Here is a 25,775-nt window from a genome sequence, read left to right on the forward strand (position 1 = left end):
ACAGTTTCTGTATCTGAAAAAGTGCTGATGCGGCGAAAGGTGGTCTGGTCTCTTGCCTGAGAGCCCCTTCCAGTGCTGACATCTGCACTTCTGTATGATGCAGTGGTGGTCCATAGCCAGCTTGAGCTCCAGTTCTCTCTTCTGACTTTGTGGACCACTGTGGATAACCCTGAGTGGTAGATGATCACGAAACATTTTCTTTCTTCCTTTGTGAGGCAGTTTGCTGGAGTAAAAACAATACAGACTTTTGGAGTCAAACCAGGGTTCAAATTCAGGCTGTTACTTTCTTGTTGAATGACCTTGTGTGTGTTACTAAACCTCTCTAAGTCTCGGGTTCTTCATCTTAAGATGAGGGTGTATGATGAACACTGTTGGTTACCTGTCCAATAGCCATTTTCTTCTTCTCTGTTATAAGAATGCTGGTTTCCATAAGGTATGGAGTGGAACTTTTAGTTGGGTGTTGTGATACCTGCAGCTTGTGGTAGACACTACTAGTGTTTACTAACATCTGCTTCTTCCCTTCTGGGAGTGTGAAAGACTAACTTCCAAGTCCTCTTGTAGTTAGGTGGGACTGTGTGAGCACCTTCCCTGCTTAATTAAGGCTTTGCTGCCATTTCAATATCTTCTTTACCTTGTATTCAGAAATGTCCTTTGAAATCCACATACTTAGTGACTATGAGGGAAAACGACCTGTGTCACTTCTCGGCTGAAGCAGAGAAGAGCACGTGTGCCATCTCTGTGTGCTCTCTTCTCCCTGCTGTGGCAGCTGGCGGCACTACTTGTGGCAGAGCCTTCCTCAGTCAGAGTCCCTAAGTGACCATGAAGAGCATAGAGCCTCTCCAGCTTGCAATGAACGTGTAGCATTAGTGAGAACGAACTGTTGTAATGTTAAGCCAGTGGAGTTTTGAGGTTAATTTGTCAGTTAATGGACAGCTGAAAGCCTCCCTATGGGCATAGGACATTATCTTCCTTGAAGGGTTGTATGAATTAGACTTTCTGGATTTGGTTCCTAGCTCTGTTATTTATTAACTTCTGTGACCTTGGTCAAGTTACTTAAACTTTCTGTGCCTTGGTTTCCTCATCTGTAGCACAAGGTTAAGAATATCTCCTCCCGTGTGGAGTTGGTGTGAGTATTGAAGAAATTAATATACATGGAGCACTTAGAACAGGGCCTGGCAGGCGGTACGTGCTATGTAGTGTTTGCTGTCAGAAAGTATATATTTCAGAGTGTCCAGCACAGCATGTGGCCCTCATCAACAACTGTCGCTGGTACCTTTATTGCTGTCGTAAGCATTAGAATGATCCATGTAAAGTCTTGGCACATAGTGGCCATTTTAATATGCAGTCCCTATTATTTGGTGATTGTGCTTTTGTGCTTACATTTGAATATATGCTCCTCATCTGTTAGGTCTCTTAGAATGAGATAAGCATTGCTCTCTAAGACTTCCTTTACAACATAGGAGTCACTAAGTGTGTGGATTTCAAAGGACATTTCCGAATACAAAGTAAAGAAGATATTGAAATGGCAGCAGAGCCTTAATTAAGCGGGGAAGGTGCTCATCAGAAGTGGCACTATCCATAAGGTTGAAGGCAAAGTGACCCACAGAGAATCTACACTCATGAGAATCTGCTCTTGGATAATGAACATTTGACTGCGTTTGTCGCTTCCAGTCCGTAAATACTGTCTGTCCATGCTCTTTGTTTTGCAGATGAGGGAACTTACGCCCAGGAGAGGGGAAGGGGCTGGTCTGGAAAAACAGAGTCAGTCAATAGCATAGGCAGGACTAGAGCCCAGGTTTCTTGTCTCCGAGTTCACTGGTAGGTAGAAAAAGCCAGGTTTGATCTTTTAACATGTGTGCCATTTGGAAACTAACACTGAGCAGGCAAAACTCTGGACTTGATGAGAAAATTAAAATAAGGCTGCTTTCTAGTCTGCCCTTTGCACAGCTCCTCATCTGTTTTGTTGGTGCCGGATAGCTCATGCCTTTGACTACATCAGAAGAAGCTTAATATTCTCTCTTAATGTGTCGTCATTGGCTGTAAGAGCGTCCTGTCCATTCTGGCTTTGGGGTGGGCTGCCCAGAATCACCACAGGCTTTGCTTCTCAGCCAACTAGAGGAAGGCGGAAATGAAAGCGGCCTGCCAGTGTGTTTTCTTTGTGTGCCTCTCCTTGGACACAAACACAGGAGGGGGGTTTCTGTGGAGCAGCTAGTCTTCCCCCCCCCCCCATTTCGGATTTTGCTGAAGCAGGTAGTTGAAATCTTTAAGGAAGTCTGGGTTTTCTCTGTCTCGGGAAATTACTGATAACATCAGAGCCAGAAAGAGGTGAGTAAAATGGGCAAGAAAATTCATAAAAGTCACGCCAAGATTCAGATTTATAACCCCACCCAGTTCTCCCCCAGCAGTCCTTTCAGCTGTGACTTGCTTCCCAGGAAGCAGAAAACAATAGTCTACTGATTGAATTTCAGGCTAAACTTCAGGCAATTAAAAGTAAGGGAAGTAAAACCTAGTTACATTTAGAATCAAAGTCCAGATATCTCCAATGGGAGGCATAGTCTGTGTGTATACTTTGCAAGGTGGGCCTAGTTCTGAAGCCAAACTTGGAAGTGTGTTCGTTTTGGTAATTAATCTCTTGCTCCAAGTTTCTAGCTTGTCTTTTTGGAGTTAATCACTTCCAGGAAAGCGCAAAGGTCTTATAAGTGAAGAGAAGGAAAAGCATATTAACTGTAACTGGACTAGGTCCGTATCATGAGAACTGGAAAAACCTGAGATCTGGGGATAAAGGGAAAGCCACTGGACAGCTGGATTTTAAGGTAGGGAACATGGGATAAAGTCTCCGTTGTTACTTCCTGATCGCCCCTGCCACCCCAGGAGAATTTAACTGTCTATTTTGCTTAGCTTCCCAGAGTAGGTGCCATATTATTTAGAAAAGTATACTCATTTATCTGAAGTTCTCTAAACGCATAACAACTGCCACTTGTAAGTCATTTTTATCTTTCTCTGGTATCCCTTTCTCTTATTCTTCTCTCTAGCACTCATTCCTTTGGTCAACGAATATGTACCAGAGGGCTAGAGGTCGACTATGTGCCAGACGCAGTGCCAGCACCATGGATATCATGGTGACTGAGACAGTGTCCCTCTTGTGTATTGCTATGCAATAAACCAACCTCAAAACTTAGTGGCTCGATGCAACAACCATTTTACAATATTCCATAATTCAGGAATTCATTCAGGGCTCAGCTGGGTGATTCTTGTCATTGACAGAGCTCACTCAACAGTATTTAGCTGGAAGATGGGCCGGTCTCGTGAGCCCATCACCACAGCTTTACTCATATGTCTGGTGCCTTGGCGGATGGCTGGAAGGCTAGGCTCAGCTGGTCCTGCCAGCCAGAGCACCTACACCCAGCATGGGGTCTCAGTGCGATTGGTGTTCTCACGTGGAAGCTCTGGGCTCTAAGAGCAAGTGTTCTAGTGATCCAGGTGGAAGATTCATGGCTTTTTATGACCCAGCCTCTGATGTCCCAGAAAGTCATTTCCACCGTGTTCTCTTGGTCAAGTAAGACACTAAGGGCCAACCCAGATTCAAGGGGAGGTGATTACATTCCACTTCTCAATGAAAGAAATAGCAATGACTTGGCAGATATCTTTAACACCACAGACAGAGCTGCTCTCCTTGAGAAGATTATATGCCATTGGAGCAGGAAGCAAACTGGTCAACAAACAATCCAGGCCACCTTGAAGAAATGACTAGAAAGCCTGTTGAGTTGTATAGGACTGCCGTTTCATGACTAAGCGGCAGAGAGCCTAGGGTTGTTCCCCTGTGTTCTCCTGGAGAGTTCCTGTGACGCCCCCTACCCCTTGCTCAGTGTTCCATATTGCACCAGAAAAACCAGCCAACTCTGCTGGCTAGCACATGCTCACAGGGCGTGGTGCACAGCCTCGTGTCCACCGCAGCGGCCTCCAGCATTCTGATTGGCTAAAATCCAATTGTTTGACTGAGATGAGGGTTTGCTAAGTGATTACTAATTATTAGGCTTGTTCAGTCAGAATACTGGCATTGCTGTTCCATCCACTGGGACAGTTCCCCCTCTTCTTTATTTTGCTAACTTCTACTTACTCTTCAGAATTCAGTGTGAGGAGCCCCTCCTTCCTGGAAAACTTTTCTTGACCGTCCTTATCCCAGTTGGATTTAGATGTCTTCCTCTGATCTCCCTTAGCCACCCCTACCCCTGGCTTATCTCCATCATTATTATACTTATCATATTTTACTGTAATCTTTGATTTTCCAACTGCCTTCCCGCTCCCAGATACATGTCTCTCCCGACATACATGGCTCTCCCAGGTGAAGGCAGATATTGAAAGAATCATTCCAAATGCACTGAGTGTTCCAAAAATGCCCAACTCTGAGCCACACAGGTGGTGATAGGGACTGTGCCATTGTCCCTGTTGTTGGCATGGTGCCTAGTATATAATAGCACCTCCATAAATGTTTAGTAAGTACATGAATGAATGGTGGTGGTGTATTAGTTGAACATGTGGATAAACTTACGTCACCAGAATGTCATTTTTTTTTATTGTTAGAGCCCTCCCTAAGACTTTACCAAGCCGGGCCATGATCCTGTTCCATAAGGAACAATGGGGGCAGAGCCAACATCTGGGCCCAGTCCAACCCCTTTCTTGCCAGCCAGATTATGCTTGCCTCTGTTTATCCCTGGGTCAGTCTGATGTCTGGAGCTGCAAGATGGTACCTCTCACATCAAGGTTTGGTCTTCTCCCTTGTTAACCTTTGACTTCAGCTATCATGACCCTCTTGATGGATGAATTTCAGTATCCTGCTGCCCATGTCCCGTCCTTTGGAATAATTTTTGGCAGCCCTTGACTGGGGACCATGTCCTAGACCTGTCCTGAGCAGACACGCCTTGCCCTCTACCACCTTCTGGTGGACCTAGCTGACAGCTCTATTGATCGGTTCTGGTAGATTCTCCTTCCAGTATTGGCTTTTCCTGCACAGAATGTGATTTCCAGATCCTGGTTTCTTAGAACAAAAAAGGCATAGTCTTTGGAATCAGACATAATTGGCTTTGAAGGGACTCTTCTACTTGCTAGTTTTATCTCTCTGAGCGTAATTTTCTCAGCTGTAAAAATGGGGGTAATAATCACAACTTGGTAGAGTGTTTTAACTATAGTGCCTGCCATGTAATTGCTAAGAAAAAGGCAGTTCCCTCACATGTTCCATAATGGTGTATTGACTTTTGTATTCAAAGCAGACATTGATGCCTTTCCCTTCAGTACATCATTTTCTTTTAGGGTGTTTTTGTAGATGGTGATGGTGATTTCCTTCTAGGGCTGGCCTTGACCACACTATTACCAGAGCTTCTGGACTCTGGTCACATGGCATGTATTGTATCTGTCACTAAGATGGGATTGAGTCAACATATAGGGCATAAGTAGCCATCATTGTTTAAGTGACCATTGTCGCAATAGATTTTTAGAAAATTTTATCAGACCTTTTTCAAGAGCATATGCAAGAACATAATGTACACTGAAGAACCCAATTATCAAAGCAGTCTGTAGTACGGTTTTCCAGAGAAACAGAATCAATAGGAGAAGTTCCACAATCTGCCACGTTCAAGCTGGAGACCTGGATAAAGCCGGAGGTGTAGTTTGAAGGCCTGAGAACCAGAAAGCCAATGGTGTAGATTTCAGTCCGAGTCTGAATGCCTGAGAACCAGGAGAACCAAAGGCAGGAGAAGACTGATGCCCCAGCTCAATCAGTCAGGCAGAGATTGAATTCAACCTCCCTCTGCCTTTTTGTTCTATTCAGGCCCTCATTGGCTTGGATGATGTCCACCCACATTGGGGAGGGCCGTCTTCTTTACTCAGTCTACCCATTCAAATGCTAATACCTTCCAAAAACACGCTCACAGATACACCCAGAAATCATGTTTAATCAGATATCTGGTCATCTGATAGCCCAGTCAATTTGACACATAAAATTAACCATCACACTGCCAGGAAACTCCATTTGCTCCCTCTCTCATGTTCTGCCCCAGCAAGGTATTTTCAGCTAGACCTGTAGGCATCTAGATCAGGCTTGCTCGGAATTAATTTGCAGCAAGGTAGGAAGGGAATAAATACAGGTACCTGCAGTTTGGGCAGCACTGCCCTTAGGGTCAGGGTCAAGGGCAGGGGCCTTGACTTGTTCTCTGGCCTGCCTTGTTTGCTTAGGTAGGACAGCCTTGCTGGTTTATCTGGCCTGTGAGTACCTTGTGCTGTTCCTTCAACATTTTCACTATTCACAGTCGCTGACGTCTATCCTTATTATATGCTTTTTTGTTGTAAAAGAAAACACATGATAAAAATGCAAATAAAATAAGCATATTAAGTGAAATGTAAGTCCCCTTCTCCTAGTGATCCTATGTCCCCTAGTTCCCTCCTCCAGAGGCAACTGGTACAGCCACCTTCTTGGGGTTCCCTCCAGAGTGAGTCTTACACACATAAGCATAAATGTAGATGTTTGCAAGGTCTTGGGGCTTATCATCTGACTTTGCTCACCAGTTTGCGTCCTTTTGCTTTCTGTTCATTTCTCTGGAATCATCTCTCTCTGCTACCCTGTTGTGGCTTCATCATTCTCTACTTCTCACCTGCTCTCAACCTGCTGCCCTGACCTAGTAAGACCCTTATCTGGAACAGGAAGAAGTAGAATTCATCGTTTAGAAAGAGAAAAGCATTTCTAGTTTCTATTTCCATTCTGTGTTGTCTAACCCTGCAAAATTAAATTACGCCTGTTCATCTGCCACTGACTCACTGCATTCCATGAGCAAGCCATTTGCATTTTTCTTCACAACAACATCTTTCTCCTCAGGATGCTCTGGCAACTAATGTTTTAAAATTCTCAGAAAAAGTCATAATAATAAAGCCTTTCCGTCCTCAGCGTCTAGAAATTGAATTGAAACCAAAGCATAAAGAAGTATTATTGAAGAAGCTAAATAGTTTACAAACTCAGCAGTGCCACATAGAAGATTAAATCCAGTCGATTGGGAATTCATTTAGGGCACATCTGCATTCTTTGTTTCTAGACGTGGCCACATGCACAGTTCACCAAATGCATCTTCAGAGAGTAAGATGTGTTGAGGTATTTAGAAAATGGTAGCATCATACCGATAAAGGAGCAATTAGTTCTGTCTGGGGAGGTGATAAATCCCTACAGAACACTGGGCTAGACTTTGAAGGTTGTATGGGAGTTTCTCAGATAGGCAAGAGAGGGAAGGGCATTCGAAGCAGAGGGAAAAAAATATCAGAAGAGTGCAGAATTGCAAAAGTGCCCTGGCGTATTCTGACAAAGGTGAAGAGTCCATTTTGACTAAGGCATGAAGTGTGTGGCTGGAAAAGTAGGCGAAAGACAGGCTTTGAAAGACACATTCTATGCTAAGAAATTTGGGGGTTTTTTTCCTGTAAGATAACAGGAGGGCCCTGGAGAGCTTTAAGTATGGAAGTGATGTTGCCAATTTTAAAAATTTTAGATTATCATGGCAGCAGTGTGGAAATCCGACGGAGGGAGAGGGACTGCAAGCTGGGGTACCAGTTACCAGCTGTTTCTTTTGTTAGGTCCCAAGTGAGAAAGGATGGGGGCTTGAGCCTGGGCAGGGACAGTGGGGATAGAGAGGAGGAGTGCACTTAGATGACCTGACTGACTACTTGGGGTGGCTGGGGAGGGAAGTGGAGGAAATGAGAGGGTGGAAGATGGAGGAGGGGGGTGAGGGTAGAAATGAGCCCACAGAATTTCAGAGTTGGAAGGGGCCGCAAAGGTCAGCTATCCTAGGCTAACTAAGTACCTTCGGTTTCATCCCTACATGTGATGGTCTGGCTCTTCTTTGAATACGTCCAGTGACAGGGTGCCCATTATATCTCATGGCAGCTTACTTCATCTACAGGTTGTTCTATTAAAAGTCCTTCTTTAGGCTGCACCAAAATCCATCAGCTAGTATCTTCTACTACTTGGTCCTAGACTAAATTCCTTGGGGCCACACGGGCCAAGGCTAATCCTTTGCCAATGTGAAAGCTCTTCACATACTTAAAAACAGCTTTCATATACTTCTATGTCTTCTCTTGTCTAGAGTAAACATTTAAAGTTCCTTCAGCTGGTTGACATTGTTTTCTACCCATCTATCATTCGAGAGGGCACAAAAGGCTTCCTGTGGAGTAAAGTGTGTCAGTTTCTTCCCTTGTGATTTTTTATTGGTCCAGATAAGCTCAATGAAAGGAACCTCGTATTAAAGTCAACTTGGAAAGGAATAATATGGAAGTATTTGAGAAAGAGGTAATAAAGACCAGTCTGGTAACACGATTTCAGAAGCTTAAGCCTTGAATCGGTTAGGGTTGGTAGTGATGCCATTAGCATGGATATCAGAAAACGGGAGATAACTCTCACTATGACTTGCAGAATGAAAATGTTAGGAAAGCACAGACTCTGGAGTAGGAAAGGCCTTTAGAGATGAGCCGTTCCAAGTCCATCATTTTACAGATGGGAAGAGTGAGGTTTGAAGGGGCAGGAGACATGCCCAATGTCCCACAGCTGGTCATTGGCAGAGCCAAGACTAACCTAGGACTTCTGATTTCTAATTCAGTGCTTTTCTTCTCTACCATGTGTTCCCTTAATTTGGAAGGCAAGCAAGGGCCAGCTAATAAAGGATACTCTTTTACTATCTTCTCTCTAATCACTGTCAACAAATTATATTTCACTCTGAAATATATTTCAAAGGGTGTGTAATTATATGAGAAAGTTTTTGAGATTCTTGTATTGCTCTCCAAAGCACCCCTGCCACATTCACCAAAGACTTAGCAGTTCATGTCACTTTGAGTTTTGAATTGATGTGAACATCAGTGAGGATAAGTCCCCATTAGGGCAAGAATTTGTACACTGAATGTTTTAATAACATGGGAATGTTGGTAAGACATTTAGAAATAGGAATGGAAAAATTGGCCAATAGTGCATATTATTGTGTGATGAAACTACTGAGGCCCTGTAATCATACTGTTGCAATATCAGTATAAATAGAAATTCAAAATGGTAGAATGCCTCCTGACGTGTGAGCAGTGTACATGAATTTTCAAGTGTTGAAAATCGGGAGCTATTGCTAAGATTCCGGGGTATCAGAGACATGGCACACACTCTGAAGGCATTCCGTGGATATTTTTTATTTGAAAAAAAAAATAAAGGGTGCCAGTCTCCAGATTTCATATTTATGTAGTCCCCCAAAAGTTCACAGTAGCAGACCTCCCATGAATCTAGGTCCCTCTCAAGCTGAGGGCTTCCAGGTGGAAGCTACAGTAACTGAGACGAGCCACTGGCCTTGTGTGAAGATGTCCTGCCCCTGGTTCTGTCTCTGTGACGGACTTTCAGAGCCAAGTGAGGGCTTACCAGCGTGACCAGATGATAATCTTCAATCTCAAAGGCAGAGTCATTTATCATAGTTGTGTCTGCCAGCCCAGACGAAATGAATGTAGCACAGTGCATAAGCTCTATAGTCATTTTACCAGAAACCAGTGCATGTTGGTCCATCAAGAGGGCATCCCACTCCAAGATAGGCAGAGAAAGGAGGGACCATTTTGAAAACATGCTTCTGTAGGGTTATTCAAGAGTCTGCTATCAGAACTTCTTCACAAGTATCCATCACCAATATGTTTAGACATCAGTAGAATAGTCTCAGTATCTGTGTATGAATGGTTTTTTGAAAAGTCCATTTAAACTCAGATACAGATTATAGTTTCCAGAAAATATGTACCCGTGAAACGTACACGGGAAAATTAACATCTGCGAGAAAGGATTATAAAAAACCTGCTAAGTGCCCTTTTAAAAAATGGGCCTAACTCTATGTTTCAATCCTAAAGGATGGCCTGCCATTTCAAATCCATGCCATAATTTATATGATATTGATTTTATTGTCACACTTTGAAAATACTCTGTCACGTGTGTTTATGATGGCCGTAAATGTTCAGAATAACATTTGGAGACCAAGTCACTATTCAGAGTAAGGGCAATAGAGACCTATGTAGAGAGGTTAGAGCCCATTAATGGGCCCAGTGTTTAGACCTAAGAAACCTACGTAAGACAACTTGTCTTGAAAAGCAAGCAAAAGAAGCTCTCAAATAATAGGAGTTCAAAATGAAAATTCAAAAATGGAAGGCTGTGTGGCTCAAAGTGATGACTCTATTTAAAAGCCCACATTTTGTCCTGTCCAGGAATCCTCAAATGGCATATGTTTGTAAAAGGAATTGACACTCAAACATCCAGCCACAGTCAGCCCTCCGTGTATGCTGAGGATGTGGAACCCATGGATACAAGTGGCAGACTGTACTTCACCATTTTATATAAGGGACTTGAGCATCCCCGGATTTGGGTATCTGCGGGTGGGGGTGGATACCGGGGGACAACTGTATACTAGGCATCAAAATTCTCTGGGTGAGCAGATTATAGCTTTGGCATATTAGCACGTCCAGAGCACAGTAACTCCCCACTATAGACCTGGAGCTGCTTGCATCATCTAATCAGTGCCTGGGGACTCACTGGTTCCAGTTGTATTGGTGCTAGCTGGGGAGTCAATATGTTGTTTAACCCAGACTAGCTAAGGGGCTTTGCTCCTGGGAAGGGGTAGGAGAGAAAGTGAGTGTTTTGCTCCCATTTTCCTCATAGTACATTAGAAACAAAGCACAAAGTTGGCTGGAATCAGTGTTAGCATTGCCCAAAGCAGCTGAACTCTGATTTAACCAGATGCCATAACTATAGCAACAGGGAAATACTGGAATTTTGAGATTAACATGCTACTGAAATTTACTAAATATAGCACACTTTGTGGTGAGGTGCATATTGTAGGTATTTCCTTTATTTTTCAAATGACAGTGTAAGTCAGGCTATGGAAGGAAAGTTAATTTATTATATATAATGGCTGCTGAAGTCTCCCTACTCCCTATTGATCTACATCTATAAATGTGTGTTTTGAAACCAAATGAGATAAATCAGCTTGATTGTCCAAGGCATGGATGGAAATTGGGCTACCATAAAGCTATCTTCGGATTTGTACCGGTGTTGGAATATTCATCTTTGGGATTTAATGGAAATAACTTCGGGCAGAGTTAGGAGACCTGAGTCCCAGCCTCTGTTATTAAATCACTATGCGATCTTAGGCAGGTCTCTAAAGGGACTCTGGGTCTCAGGTTCCCCATATTTTTAGTGCTGGAAGCTGAACTGTTCCAGCTCTCCCATTCTAGGCTTCTGGAATATTTAGGGTTAAGTTTCTCCCTGCTTTGGCTCTGGAGGGTACTTACTGACACCCTGTGGAATGAGAAAGAGAGAGTCACATCACGAGATCCCTGGATCAGGGAGGTGGTGACATGTACGAGTGGGGGTTTTCTTGCAGGTTTTCCTCTGGTCAGGGAGGTGCTGTCTCCACTCCCCCAGCCCTATAAGGAGATCGGTTATTGGCTTCATGCTCTTTCAGTTCTCCTTTACCTCCTTTACCCACAGCTGGGCCTATGTGGCCTCCAGAGGTAGGCCATCGCCGCACTCAGCAAGGCTCTGAGCCCCATCCTGTCTGTATTCAAGGGAGACGTAAAGGGCCCAGGGTCATTGAGGCAGCGTAGCTGTGAGTTCTTCTCAGACTCTGTGCCTCAGTCCTAATAAATCGATTCTTGATATCTTCCCGTGGCCAACCCCTTGCCTTCTCCTCCACGCCCAGGAGCTCATTGTTTGTCTGTTACCCACTCTTCTTTTACCAGAGAGCCTAGGCCCCTGCCTTAGCTTCGTACTAGGTGTCCTTGTCCTTTGAAAACTGGAATTCTGCTGCTCTTTTCAGTCTTCAGGTCTGAGCCTGGCCACTGCCAGACCTCTCTGGATTTGCGCATCAGCCTGCAGAGATCTTTGTCTATAGCTTGTGTCTGAGACTCCACAATGCCTCCTCCGTACTGTCCAGCACAGCCCCTTGTTGCTTGCTACTGGCTCTCACTGAAGCTGCTGCCCGCCTTGCTTGGACCTCTGTCTACTGCTTATTACAAGACCCTCTTAAGTTGTCTCCATCTGCTCTGTGGGGACATTGCCCTGTTACTCACTTCCAGGCCTTCCTGATGCTGCCTATTAGCCTCTACTTCTCATATGTCATTGGAGATCCTACCCTTAGAGCCTTCCTGGGCCTATCTGGTCTCTGGGTCCTGGATCTCCCCAGCTTGGTCTATCCCAACCCCAGCCAATTTCCAGTTAGAGCCTACAAAGTCTTTGTGGGCATTTCTTGGGCCAGGTTTTCCTACCTGGGCCCATCCCTCAGGATGGAAACTGCTGTGTCCAGACTCACCCACTGTGTGCCAGTTAACAAACAGCCTTATAACACTTTGCAGTCAATGACTTTGTAGGATAAATTCAAGTTAAAATTATGAGATGGACAGTGAGGGAGAAGAGATGCTGTTGCGAATTTTTGAGCCAGAAAGAGATAATTAGGCGAAAGGTGAAAAATGTCCTTGAGATCTTTTGAGAAGCAAAGCTGCATGTGAATCTAAGGTGAGATTGTTATTGTTATTAGTAGTCAGCCTAGTAGTATTCAGTTCCTTGCAAACGTGCATCTGGCTTGATGAAATAACCCAGAATCCCAGCCCCCATAGCAGGGGCATGCGTAGTGGCTAGCTATATGCCCTTGTGCTGAGGACTTATTCTTTCTGAACCTGTTTCCTCATCTGCCAAATGAGGCTTTGTGGAGATAATATCTTTGCTCATTTATAAGCTCTCAGGGTGGTGTCAAGAATGCCAGTTAGTGGACAGTGGACATGAAAGTGTTCTAAGAACTGTAATGCATCATACAGATAATTCGGTCTTCCTTCCCAGTTGGGTGGGAGCCATAGACATGGAACCTCTTGCCCAGTGTTGGGGGACAGCAAAGATTGGGATCACTGAGGGAATAGCAGGTCAGAAATAAGGCAAGTGGCCTGACACGGAGCCAGAGAAGGCTGGGGAGATAGAATACAAAGCCAAGTGCTTTAGGGAGCCAGCAGAGCCGACGCACAGGGAAGTTTGAAGGAGAGGAATTTCCTGAGTGGAGAGGAATTTCCTGAGCTAGAGTACAGGGGCTACTGCCTTCTTTTTGTTTGGCACTTGCTGTTGCTGGTCTAGCAGCTCAGACTGAAGCTATTTTGGAAGCAGTTAATAGCAGTTAAAAGAAGAGTGGAACGAATGTGAGGGATTATTCTTATAAGGTCTGGCAGGATTTGGGGACCAGGGAAAGGGTACAAGGCCAGTATCAGCTAGCCCAAGGTAAACCCAATTCAAAGGAGAGTGGTAAGTGGCCTAGGTGAGCAGCAAAGGCAGGCTGCATTTGGACACTGTGATGATTAACTTTATGTGTCAACTTGGCTAGGCTATGGTGCCCAGTTGTTTGGTCAAACACTAGTCTGGATGTTGCTGTGAAAATATTTTTTTATATGTGATTAACATTTAAATCAGTTGACTTTGAGTAAAGCAAATTGCCCTCCATGATGTGGGTGGGCCTCATCCAATCAGTTGAAGGCCTTAGGATGAAAGACCGAGGTTTCCCAAAGAAGGAGGAATTTGGCTTCAAGATTGTAACATAGAAACCCTTCCTGAGTTTCCAACCTGCCTGGCCTGCCCCCGCAGATTTTGAACTCAAGACCGCAGCATGAATTCTTACCTGAATTTCTTACCTGTCAGCCTGCACTACGAACTTCAGGCTTGTTAGCCCCTACAGCTATGTGAAACAAGTCCTTCAAATACTGCCCTGCTCTCCCTCTCTCCATATATATATATATGTGTGCGTGTGTGTGTATTTATATATACATGTATATGTGTAGATATGTATTTATATGTGTATATTTATATATTATCGGTATGTGTATATACACATCTGTATCTATCTATCTTATTGGTCTGTTTCTCTGGAGAACCCTGACTGAGACAGACACATAAAGATGGCAGTGTAGCTTAGGGCAGAGACAGTTGCAGGATCATTGAGAGCCTTAAGTGTGTGGTCATTGTGAGTTCTTTTACTGAAGTTGTCGGTCAGTCACAAAGTATTAATTGAGTCTCTGCTCTGTCTACCAAGTGAGTATCTATTGTGCCACAGAAGCTGGTTGGTACAACCTCTATCGACGCAGATTCCTGAGAGGTCAACCCAAAGCCTCAGTGGAAGGCTCTCACTTTTACACCAGAGAAGTTTACTCCCCTGGGAGAACATTGAAGGCTGGGTGTCCTCCACCAGGGGTTGGGGATCTGACTAGAGAGGGCTTCCAGCTCTTTCCGGCTGATAATGGGGTCAAGAAGGACTTCTGAGAGTCCTCTCACTCAGACTTAATAGAGTCAATGCCATCGAAAGTGACTGCTCGTTTGGTCTAGCTCCTCATTGTACAGATGAGCCCTAGAGAGGAGAAGCCACCAACTTGCTGTGTGGCCTGGTGCAGCCAGGCTGATCGTTCCGATGGCCAGACAATAAGTAAGGAAGAAAAGAAAGGAGAAGGAAAAAGAAGTCTGAATTCCCCTTGTGGTTTTACTATAGGTCATTTGTTGAGTAATTGTCCCAAAGTTAGGAAACGTTCCTATTTTTCCCAGCTGGATCACAAGGAAGGAAAAGAGAAGAGTCTGAAAAGTAAAGTAAAAGAAAATTTTAAAACATATTTATAAGGGCCCTCACTGCTAAATCACAGAGTTGCAGATGATCAGTGTAAGTGAGTTCCACTGGAGAGCTAATTAGCTTTCCTAGGGAATTCTCTAATGGCAAGAAAGCCACAGCACTGTCCAGCCACCTTACCACCTTGACCAAAGAGTATTTGCCCTTGTTAAAATAAAGGCACACTTGGATTGCTGTTCACCAGATCTCCCTATTTCTCCCCATATTTGCTGAGGAATTTAGTTGTCTCCCATGAGCATATTAAATTGAATTCATCAATGAAAATGCCATATGTGTTCATTTGTTTTAACTTGACTCTGATAGCTCCATCCATTAAACCTACAATGAAGTTGTAATTCTTTGAAAAAATATAAATTAAAAAACATCCTGGCAGTTCAGAGTTCAGGATGAATCAGTAAAGGTAACTCTCTTTCCTTTGCAGTCAGTATTGCCGCTTTGTGCCTGTGTTTTCCATTTAGGATGTTAGTGTAAATCCTCCTCATACATCATTGAAAGCGTTAAGATTTATATGGCAGAATATCGTCTGCATTAGGCCTTTAGGAGAAAGTGGATGACCTAATAGGGTTTTCTACCTTTAATTTGTACTGTTCTTTGTGGGAGGACATTTTAAAATAAACTCTCATATTTGGGAGCGCAGTGTGATCATTACCAATATGGGATGTTTTACTGCACTTTCCATGGAGTCCCTGGGCTCCTTACTGAGATGCATCCTCATGGCAAAGCATCTTTTGTGGCCAGGAGGAGGACATTAACTTCTGATCCGCTCCTTCCCTGTTTGGAGCACAGCCCAGCTTTGATCAGCTCCTTAAAGAGCCTTCTGTTTACACCCTCTCATAGGTCTGTGGACAGTATTTGCCAAGTACATTGGAATCTTGGCCAACAGGTGCCACTGGGGCAGGGAAGGTATTCATCAGCTCCTTCCTTTGGTAGCTTTCCTTCTAGTTTTCCTCTTTTGAGGTAGTGAAAACTGCTCCAGGCTGCTTCTGTGATCTCTATATTCTCCCCCTTTTATTTCTTTTCTTTTTATATCCTTTTCTCCCTTCTCATATACCAACTGATGGGACAATTGAGTGACCTTCATCCATTCATTCAAGCATTTACTGGGTTCTACTTCATGCAAAGCACCGTACAATAGTCTGAGGTTTTAGTTATTCTCTTCTGTCTTGTTCCTTCTTAAATTATAAATGTAATACATATTCATAGTAAAAATGCAAACAGTACAAAAGGATATGAAATGAAGAGCCCCTTCACGCCCCTAGTCTCACTCCTTAGGCATAATCATCAGTAACAATTTCTTGTGTATCCTTCCAGAACTTTTCTATGCATACAGAAGTGTATGTATGTATACATTTATGCAACTATATACATATAGGTTCATACATACACATATATGCTTTTTCAGGAAACACTGACTAGAGCTAGAAACAGTTTTGTAAATTCACTTCTACGTGTATATATCTTGGCACACTTTCCACGTCAGTACATGCAGTCCTGCTGATTCCCTTTAAGGCTGCGTGGTTAAACGTGACTTTAGGAAAGCCCTGAGGTTTTGATGAGTTTTCTATAGAGGGCACTAAAGATGGCCGATTTTTTTAATGTATAAACTCAATTTTCATTCACTGTCCTCAGGTTTCTTTTACCTTTTCTCTATATTGAGGGTGTTACCCAGTTATGCATTCCAACACTTGAAGGATTCCAATGGCTTGCAGATGCTTCAGGGAAATCAAAATTAGCTTGATCAGTTTCCCTGCCTGCACACCATTTATCCACTCTGGCCTTGGACCACTCTCAAGAGAGCTGCCAATCCAGCCTCCAGGGCTTGTCTCAACACTTGATGACAGTTTCTTTCCTCCTTTTCATAAGAGTTTCTCCTTCAGCTTCAGCCTATATTTTCATTTTTTTAATAAATTTATTTATTTAGGCTGCACTGGGTCTTCGTTGCTGCGTGTGGACTTTCTCTTTGTGGCAAGCGGGGGCTACTCTTCGTTGCGGTGCATGGGCATTGAGGTAGCTTCTCTTGTTGCGGAGCGTTGGCTCTAGGCACGTGGGCTTCAGTAGCTGTGGCACTCAGGCTCAGTAGTTGTGGCACGTGGGCTCTAGAGCGCAGGCTCGGCAGCTGGGGCGCACGGGCTTAGTTGCTCCGTGGCATGTGGGATCTTCCTGGACCAGGGCTCGAACCCGTGTCCCCTGCATTGGCAGGCGGATTCTTAACCACTGTGCCACCAGGGAAGTCCAGCCTATATTTTCTGGTCTAGCCTCATTGACTATAAAGTTCTTGCTTATTTGGACATGTTCTGTCCTTACTAGTTTTCATTTGGCCATGTACAATTTGAGTCCTCCCTCAAAGAACTGCTAATTCTAGCACACCCTTATTTGAACACTTATTGTACATCAGACTTGTATGTGTCATTTCCTTTAATCCTCACAACAAACTCATGAGGGATGTGCAATAATTATTCCCAAGTGATAGATGAGGCACAGAAAAGTTAAGGACATTGTCCAAGGTCACACAGCTAGTAGGTGGAAGAGCTGGTATTTGAACCCAGGTTCATCTGACCCTAGGAGCTGTGCTTTTAACCAGCACATGTACTGTCTCCCTAAGTCAGCAAGTACTTCTTGGCTAGCCAGTCATTACAGAGCAACCCTCGTTTATCTGTGAGCCTGTGCTTCCCTAAGGACAGGCCGCAACATCCACTTCCTGAGTATGTGCTGCCTGCCAGGCTCTGTGCAAGAGGGTGGCGCTGAATTCTCGCATGCTGGAATAGCATATTCTTAGGAGCTAAACCATGGAGGGGAGCTTGGGTGGGAGGAAGCACTTCCTGCTTACAATTCTAGCTGAAAAGGGATTCCCACATTATGAAGCCCCACGGTCCTTCCTGTGTAATACTGTTAGAAGACCTCAGGCAGAATCAGCAGCTATTAGGCATTTTTGTTTAATCTCTTCATGCTCCACCTCAGTTAAAGACCCAGGCTTACAACCCCTACTTTGACCAAAAACGCCAATCTACAAGAGGGAAGTGGTCTTTCATTTTATTTTCCAGATCAGAGTTCTCCACTTTCCCTACCAATGCTGCCTTCCCTGGGTGTTGCCTCTTGGAATTCAGATTGATCTGAATGAGGTGTCCAAGATAAAGTACGTGGTAACTAGGAGATGATTTCTATTCTGGTCTCTCTCTCTCTCTTTTTTTTTTTTTTTTTTTTTTTCGTTGATCTCCAGTCCTGATTCTCCAACTGCCTTGCCTTCATGTTCTGGGGATTCAGAATCTGGACGTCATGGCCCACTCACTGAATTGGGAATTTCTAAGTCCCTTGGAGTCCAAAAGAAAGACCATTCCAGATGTCAGGTAAATGCCTTTCATTTCTTAACTGTCTGATAGAAATTGAATAGTTGGAAGAGTATTTATTTATTTACTTACTTATTTTCAGGTTTTCAGTCTTATTTTATTCCAAGCATGGGAAAATAAACCTGAAAATCTGGAAAGGGAAAGGTCAAACCAATAGCAGTTGCCCTGGAATTGTGGGACTTTCTCAATAATAAATGTCTAGATGATGTGTTTATTCCAGTTCCAATCCAATTCAATTCAACAAATACTTGTTGAATACCTGCTGTGAAAAAGATAAAGAATGACTAAGACGTGGCTCTCACCCTCCAGGAGTTCACAGTCTAACAGGGAAGTCAACATGTACACTGTTCATTCTCATACAAGGAAGATAATAATAAAGGTATATACAGAAGTTTAAACAAGGTGCTGTGGGAGTATTGGAGGAGTGAAAAATTAAATTTAATTAGGGAATCTGGAAATATTATGTTTGAAAGAAGATTTTGAGCTTGGTTTTAAAGGGTTGATGAGACTATTACAGGAAGACATTTTAATGGCACTTTAAAAAAGATAGTTTAGGCTGAGGAACCACACAGCCTTCAGGTGTGAAAACCTAGGGGAATGGCGACTGGTCTGGAAATACAACTGGAGAGGTAAGTCTGACCATTTATGGACTTGCTCTGCAGACAAAAGAAGTCTTGGATTACCACCCTCCCCTAAACAAAGAGGAATCTCTTCCCTATCATCACAGTCTCTGTGGGCTTCTCAGTGGCCTCTTTGTACAGACAGATACCTTCCAGTTACATTCGTATTCATTTGATGAAGATTCTCTATATGGGAAATACTTGACTTTATAATACACAACACATGCGATTGATTTAAACAGCTCCAATGTATCAATAATGCATTTAATTTATTTCTCTCCCCAACAGTGTATGTAGCTATATGTACTTTGATTATATTGACTAAGATTACAATCCATGTTGATATAACCCGAGAGTAGTTGTTCATGATCTGGGTGGTATTGCGTTTGAAATTTATCCTACCCTGTCATTGGTTCCACTCACTTTGAGTTTATACTAAACCAGTTCTAGCTGTTACATCAGGTTTCTCTTTTACTAGCTCTATTTATTGTCTTTCTCTGGTATTCCTATAAGAACGTCAGATGAAATTATATCAGATGCTTCTCTCTCTAAGATATGTTAACTTCGTTCCATCCTCTTTCACCATTCAGCTTGTCATCCTATCATGAACAGGAATTAGCTTTGTTTGGTATGATTTGTGTTTGAAGAATCCGTATTGACTACTGTTTATCACTTGGGTTTCCCCTAGGTACTCATAAATGACTGCCTTAATAATTGTCCTCACAGCTTACCAGATATTGAAATTAAATTTATGAGTTTAATTCCCTGAGTTCCCTGGGGATTTTTTTTTAAAAGAAAAATGGAACAAGGCAGTTTCATGACTCACAGCAACTCTTCCATAATAAACCGGTGTGATAAAGAAAAACATTTTGCAGGAAAACAAATTTTAGTTTTAGCCTTCCAAATGATTATTATAAAAACTAACAAATATGATTTTTTGGAAATACTAAAAGACATCCTGTATCCTTTAAAACTATTTATTTATTGTGCTCACACATATTTTTAAGAGCCATAACAGATGCCTAGAAAATGTTAATCCACTAGTTTATAGACTTTGTGCTGGCAATTGGAAATTTGGTCTTTTTATATTCAAATTGTTGTATGCTTGAAAAATAGCCCAATAATGGCACTTTTTAGAAGGTTATTTTGTAAGTACTGTCGGTCAGACATATGCTAAAGTACTGTTTCAGGTTGCTGAGGCAACCTGCCTGCCACAATTGTGGTTACTATTTATCATTTAATGATAATGCATTGACCTGAAACCCGAGTCTTACCTTCACTGAATGCAGTGCAGGCACACTGTAGGTAGGCTGTAGGTAGACCATAGCTACCTCTAAATCTCAGTGAATGACTAGCAAGGGATTGATGCACATGGGTTAGCAAACAGTAGGATCCCTTGAAGGGGATGGATGTGTAGAACATTGAACAACACCAAGAGCTTTGGTAGAGTTTAGATTTCTATACTTCCCCAGCGAAGACTCTGTTAACTGAAGCTAGGAATATGTGGAATGACTAGTTTACATCAGTCTTGGTAGAGAAGTAATCAATTTTCTCCGACGAAAGCAGTTTGGACCCAGTAAATGAACAACATGCTGATGCTATAGTCCCTTTTCTTAATGTTCCATTGAAAAGTGGTAAGGCACATTTCTTTTCTGAGCCAGTACCAGCCCCTTTCCAGTGGCTTGGTCTAGAGGCAAATGATGTTCAAGAGCAGTTTTTTTGTGTAACCTTTTTCAATAGGTATGACAGGTATTCCGAAATTTGTATCACAGTGCCTTATGCTTTGGTGCCTGTTAAAACTATAATGCATAGGTTTGTTTTGTTTTGTTTTGTTTTTACTTGTTTGTGTGAATGTTTTTATTTCAAAGACTGCCATCCAGGGCTGTGCAGCAACTGAGCAATGAGAAAATAACCCACTATGCGATCCTGGTGTGGGATAATATTTAGGGTGACAGAACATGCATAAATCGTCTTACCAATTTGACAGGAATGGTTTCAAACCTGGCACACTGTGGCCTCACTCCTCACCAGTGTGCTCCTGGAAGAGCAAGCCCATGGTGAGCTCCTCAGAGTTTGTTAATGGGAGGAAAGCCTTGGGTTTAGGGAGAAAGTATTTGGATAGCATTTTAAGAAGCCCTTCCATTTTTAGTAGAGTAGAAAGATCTGCCTCTGAGTCTGCACTACGGTCTTTTCTCTGGATGAGTACAATGACTGTCTCTCTCACATTTTTCTGATATTTATTCTTCAAATCAGCTGCATGAGTCCCTGCCACTCTCCTGAATAAGCTTCCAGGCATTACCTACATGTTGTGTTCCTGTGGAGGGATGGCAGTAATCTCTGCTAAGATAAACCGGAGCGTCTGTGGATAAAGCGTAAATGCAGTGAAGTGTGTGGCTGTAAGATTTAATGCCTCTACAGGTAATTTTTTTGGGAGGGGGGATCTGGCATTTAATCAAATCCAGAGTCATTATGTAAATTTAATCACCTTGTAACACACTAGTAATTTTATTATCTCCTTTTCATTTGACAGTGCTTAGATGCAAGTTGAGCTTGGAATTCCAGAGGTAGAGCATTGCCGATTGGAGGCATATTAAGAAAAAAGTACTGTGGAAATGAGGTAAAACCTTTATTCTTGCTATTGACTGTTGTCTTTGTATGTGTACAGGTATCCGACAAAGAGTTTTTAGAATAAAGTGTGCCTGTTTAAAGTTTTCCACCTTTCTTAAAGCCCCCAATGAATTGCAATGAGACTGTTTTGAATGGACTGTGTTAAATCTATTTCTGTCAAATGGAAAACCTTCACACAAATGCGATGTGATTCAAACTCTCCCTAATACAGGGGACGCCTTTATACTTGTGTAGCCCATTTGGCTTGGCCTCTGCTTACTAGAATCATGTCTAGTGTTAGATTATTTATGCCATAAGGTCTATTTAAAATTGAAGACATTCAATGCAAATGAAATATTTGCATTCGTCAACACCAGTTTTGATAGATGTTTAAAAGGTGCAATGGGGTCGATGATCTTGGATAGACAAATTATCCATCACCACATCACTGTTCATATTATGAGATTGAGGAAGAAAAAACCTGCTTAAGTTGAATTTCCCAAAAGGCACTTGGGCTTTTTGATCCTATGATTCACACTAATGATTGTATCTAATGAAAATAATGAAGCTAAATACTTTATCTGTGATTTAAAGAATGAAATTAGAAAGGAGGCAAGAGGGAAGGCATGATAACCTGTTGAACTGACCTTGCTAAGGCAGAAGAAATGGCATTTTGGATACATTTTCTTTCTTTGACTTCTCTGTTTTACTTTCCCCATTCTCCTTCATCTCTTAATCTGAAAGAAACTCTTGAGAACATCTCTTCTCCTGAAGACAAATATTCTATGAGCTCACCCATCCATATATTGGAACATGGAAGCCCCTGGTCAGCCAGGAAGTCTTTCCTTTAATCACCTGATGTCTCTTCTGCTGTATCTTGCAGGCATGAAAGCCAACAACTTGGGCAAATGCCCCTAATTTGGGCTCAGTTTAGATGACCGGGTTTCTCTTACCTAGAGTGCTACGTATTTCAGTGAAAACTCTTCTTTCTAAAAACCCTTACTAACTCTATGAATCATAACATGGCCTCAGTATGGGAAATCAAAATGGTATAATGTGGGATTAAGATTGAAGTGCCTTACTATCCAGTTTCCCATCAATCTTATTATTTTTTCTCTGTTTATCACTGATGCCTCAGTTTTCTCATCCTAAAATGGCGATAATAATCACTACCTAAATTGTGGTTGGTATAAGGAATCAGTGAGACACTGGATGTGAAAGTATCCAGCACTAGGTCTGGCCTAGAGCACATGCTCAGTGAGGGCAGGTTGAATTGGAATGATCTTATGGTTAGGAGGATAAAGAGTTGACTTTTGAAAGATCTTTATATATTAAATACAAGTCCTTTGTCAGATATGTGGTTGGAAAATATTTCCTCCCAGCCTGTGGCTTGTCTTTTCATTCTCTTAACAGTGTCTTTCACAGAGCAAAACTTTAAAATTTTGAATTCCAGTTTATCATGCTTTTGGTATCATATCTAAGAACTCTTTACCTAACCCAAGGTCATGAAGAGTTTCTTCTATGTTCTTTTTTTCTAAAAGTTTTATAGCTTTATGTTTTACATTTGGATCAATTATCCACCTTGAGTTAATTTTTGTGTAAAGTGTGAGGTTTAGGTCAAGGTTATATTTTTGCATATGAGTGTAAAAATGTTTCAGCACCATTTGTTGAAAATACTTTTTTCCCATTGAATTGCTTTTGCAACTTTGTCAAAAATCAATTGGCCATATTCATGTGAGTCTATTTCTGGACTCCCTGTTCCATTGATCTATGGCTCCTTCCCTTTGCCAGTACCACACTGTCTTGATTAGTGTGGATTTACAGTAAGTCTTGAAGTCAGATAGTGTTATTCTTTCAATTTATTCTTCTTTTTCAAAATTATTTTAGCTCTTCTAGTTCCTTTGCTTTTCAAATAAATTTTACTTATCTAAAAAAAGTTATGTTGGAATATTGACTGGAATTGCATTAAATTTATAGATCAGTTTGGCATGAATTAACATTTTTACTATGTTGTTTCTTTAAATCCATTAACACAGTATATCTATCTGTATATTTAGATCTTTTAAAAATTTCTTCTATCAGTGTTTTATGGTTTTTAGCATACAGAGTCTGTGCATATTCTGTTAGATTTACACATAAGTATATTTCATTTTGTTCGAGCTACAGTAAATGGTGTGTGTGTGTATGTGTATATTTTTAAATTTTAGTTTCCAGTGGTAACATTGGGAGCATATAGAAATATGATTGATTTTTGTATGTTGACCTTGTATCCTACCACCTTAGTAAACTCACTTATTATTTCTAGAAAATTTTTTGGTCAATTCCTTGGGATTTTCTGTCTAGACAGTTATGTTGCCTGCAAATAGAATTTTATTTATTTCCAATATTTATGCTTCTTGTTTATTTTTCTTGCTTTGTTGCATTGGCTAAGACTTCCAGTGTGATGTTGAATTGGTGGCGAGAGGCAATGTTTTGCATTGTTCCCGGTCATAAGGAGAAAACATTCAGTCTTTTTACCATGAAGTATGATGTTATCTGTAGATTTTTTGGAGACACTTTATTAGGTTGAGGAAGTTTTCTTCTATTCCTATTTGCTGAGAATTTATATTACTAATATATATTGACTTTTTTCCAAATCCTTTTGCTGCATTGATTGATATACAGGCATATCTCATTTTATTGCTCTTTTCTTTACTGTGCTTTGCAGATATTGCATTTTTTTTACAAATTGAAGATTTGTGGCAATCCTGCATTGAGCATGTCTATCAGTGCCATTTTTCCAACAGCATTTGGGACGCTTGTGTCTCTGTGTCACATTTTGGCAATTTTTGCAATATTTCAATCTTTTTCTTTATTATTATATTTGTTATGATGATCTGTGATCAGTGATTGATGTTATTATTACAAAAAGATTACAACTCGCTGAAGGTTCAGATGATGGTTAGTATTTTTTAGCAATAAAGTATTTTTAAATTAAGGTATGTACATTTTTTTAAACATAATGCTATTGCACACTTAATAGACTACAGTATAGTATAAATATAACTTTTGTATGCACTGGGAAACCAAAAAAATCATGTGACTTGCTTTATTGTGATGTTTGCTTTATTGCAGTGGTCTGGAACCAAACCCACAATATCTCCAAGGTGTGCCTCTAATCATGTAGTTTTTCTTCTTTAGACTGCTAATATGGTGGATACATTGACTGATTTTTCTGTTATTGAACCAACCTTGTAATTTTGTGATAAACCCCACTTGATTGTGGTGTATTATTTCTTTATATATTGCTAGGTTTGATATGATAATATTTTTTGAGGATGTCTATGTCTATATTCATGAGGGATATTGGTCTGTAGCTTGCTTTTTGGAACTGTGTTTGTCTGATTTTGGTATCAGTATTAGGCTTGCCTCATTAAATCAGTTGGGAAACATTTCCTCCTTTTCTATTTTTTGGAAGATTGTATAGAACTGGTGTTATTTCTGCTTTAAATTTTGTATAGAATTTGCTAGTGAAATCATCTGAGCCTAAAGATTTCTTTTTCAGAAGGTTTCAACTACAGATTCAATTTCTTTAATGATAATAGGACTGTTCATCTATTTCATCTTGGGTGAGTTTTGGAAGTTTGTAGTATTTAAGGACTCATTGCTTTTTTGATCTTTACAATAATTCTGTGACATAGGCAAGACGGATAGTCTTAAATCACTGCTCAGAACAGTTCCTGTTACATAGTAGAAGCTTTGTTAATTTTGGTAGGATGAATTTGTTAAATGAACTCCATTTTACAAATGTGGAAACTAAGGTTCAGATTGGTGAAAGCACTTGTTGAAAATTATTTAGCTCATAAGTCACAATGTTAGGACTCAAACCCAAAAATAAAAAATAGCTTTTGAAGAAGAAAGAAAAAATGAGGAGGGAGCTAATTCAGCATCTATTTTGTGCCAGACATTGCTGGATACTTTTATTTGACTTGTCTCATTTAAATTCTGACAGCAATCCTGTGATATAGGTGTTGCTATCTCCATTTTAAAGGCAATGGAAATAAGGCTCTGCATTAGTCAGGGTCCTAACAGGAAATATGGCGCACTTCAGTCAGGATAGTTTGAGAAGGGTTTACTAAAGCGACTATTTACAAGACATAGGCAGGGTGTAGGGAAGCCATAAGGGCTAGCGAAATACCCTATGGCTAGTATAGTGGGGCTGTTACTCCACCCCTATCACCCAGGCCCAAAGAAATGAAGGAAAGGAGAGTCTAGAAAGAGTGTCTGGAAGGAGAGACCTCTAGAGCAGGTAGCCTTCAGATGAGCAGTGGTATTTGGTCAAGGGACATAGTTAACTCCCCACAGGGTGACTTCAGAGGCAGGAAGCTAGGAGGAAACTACACTCTTCTCCCAATCTTTGATCAATGGCCAGAGTTCCTTTCTGACCAAATCCAACCAGAAGCCAGGGACCAGTCAAGCCTGTTGATATAATCCATACCAGTTTCCTGGGGAGGAAAGCAGGGCAGAGAGTGAATCCAGAGGAT

The 25,775-nt window shown here is 41.6% G+C and overlaps 1 protein-coding gene across 1 annotated transcript in view; it reads left to right on the forward strand.

The window, feature by feature from the left end:
- The window catches only part of LOC309620099 (uncharacterized protein), a 79,313-nt gene that overhangs the window by 8,549 nt on the left and 44,989 nt on the right, over positions 1–25,775 (forward strand). Inside the window, exons 2-4 of the mRNA XM_082376194.1 lie at positions 17,899–18,025; positions 20,899–21,063; positions 21,176–21,262. Coding sequence (XP_082232320.1) covers positions 21,258–21,262 — 5 coding nt within the window. The 5' untranslated portion in view covers positions 17,899–18,025; positions 20,899–21,063; positions 21,176–21,257. The remainder of the gene's footprint in view (positions 1–17,898; positions 18,026–20,898; positions 21,064–21,175; positions 21,263–25,775) is intronic.

Source organism: Balaenoptera borealis, assembly GCF_965194805.1.
Source record: "Balaenoptera borealis genome assembly, chromosome: X".
NCBI classification, from domain to species: Eukaryota; Metazoa; Chordata; class Mammalia; order Artiodactyla; family Balaenopteridae; genus Balaenoptera; species Balaenoptera borealis.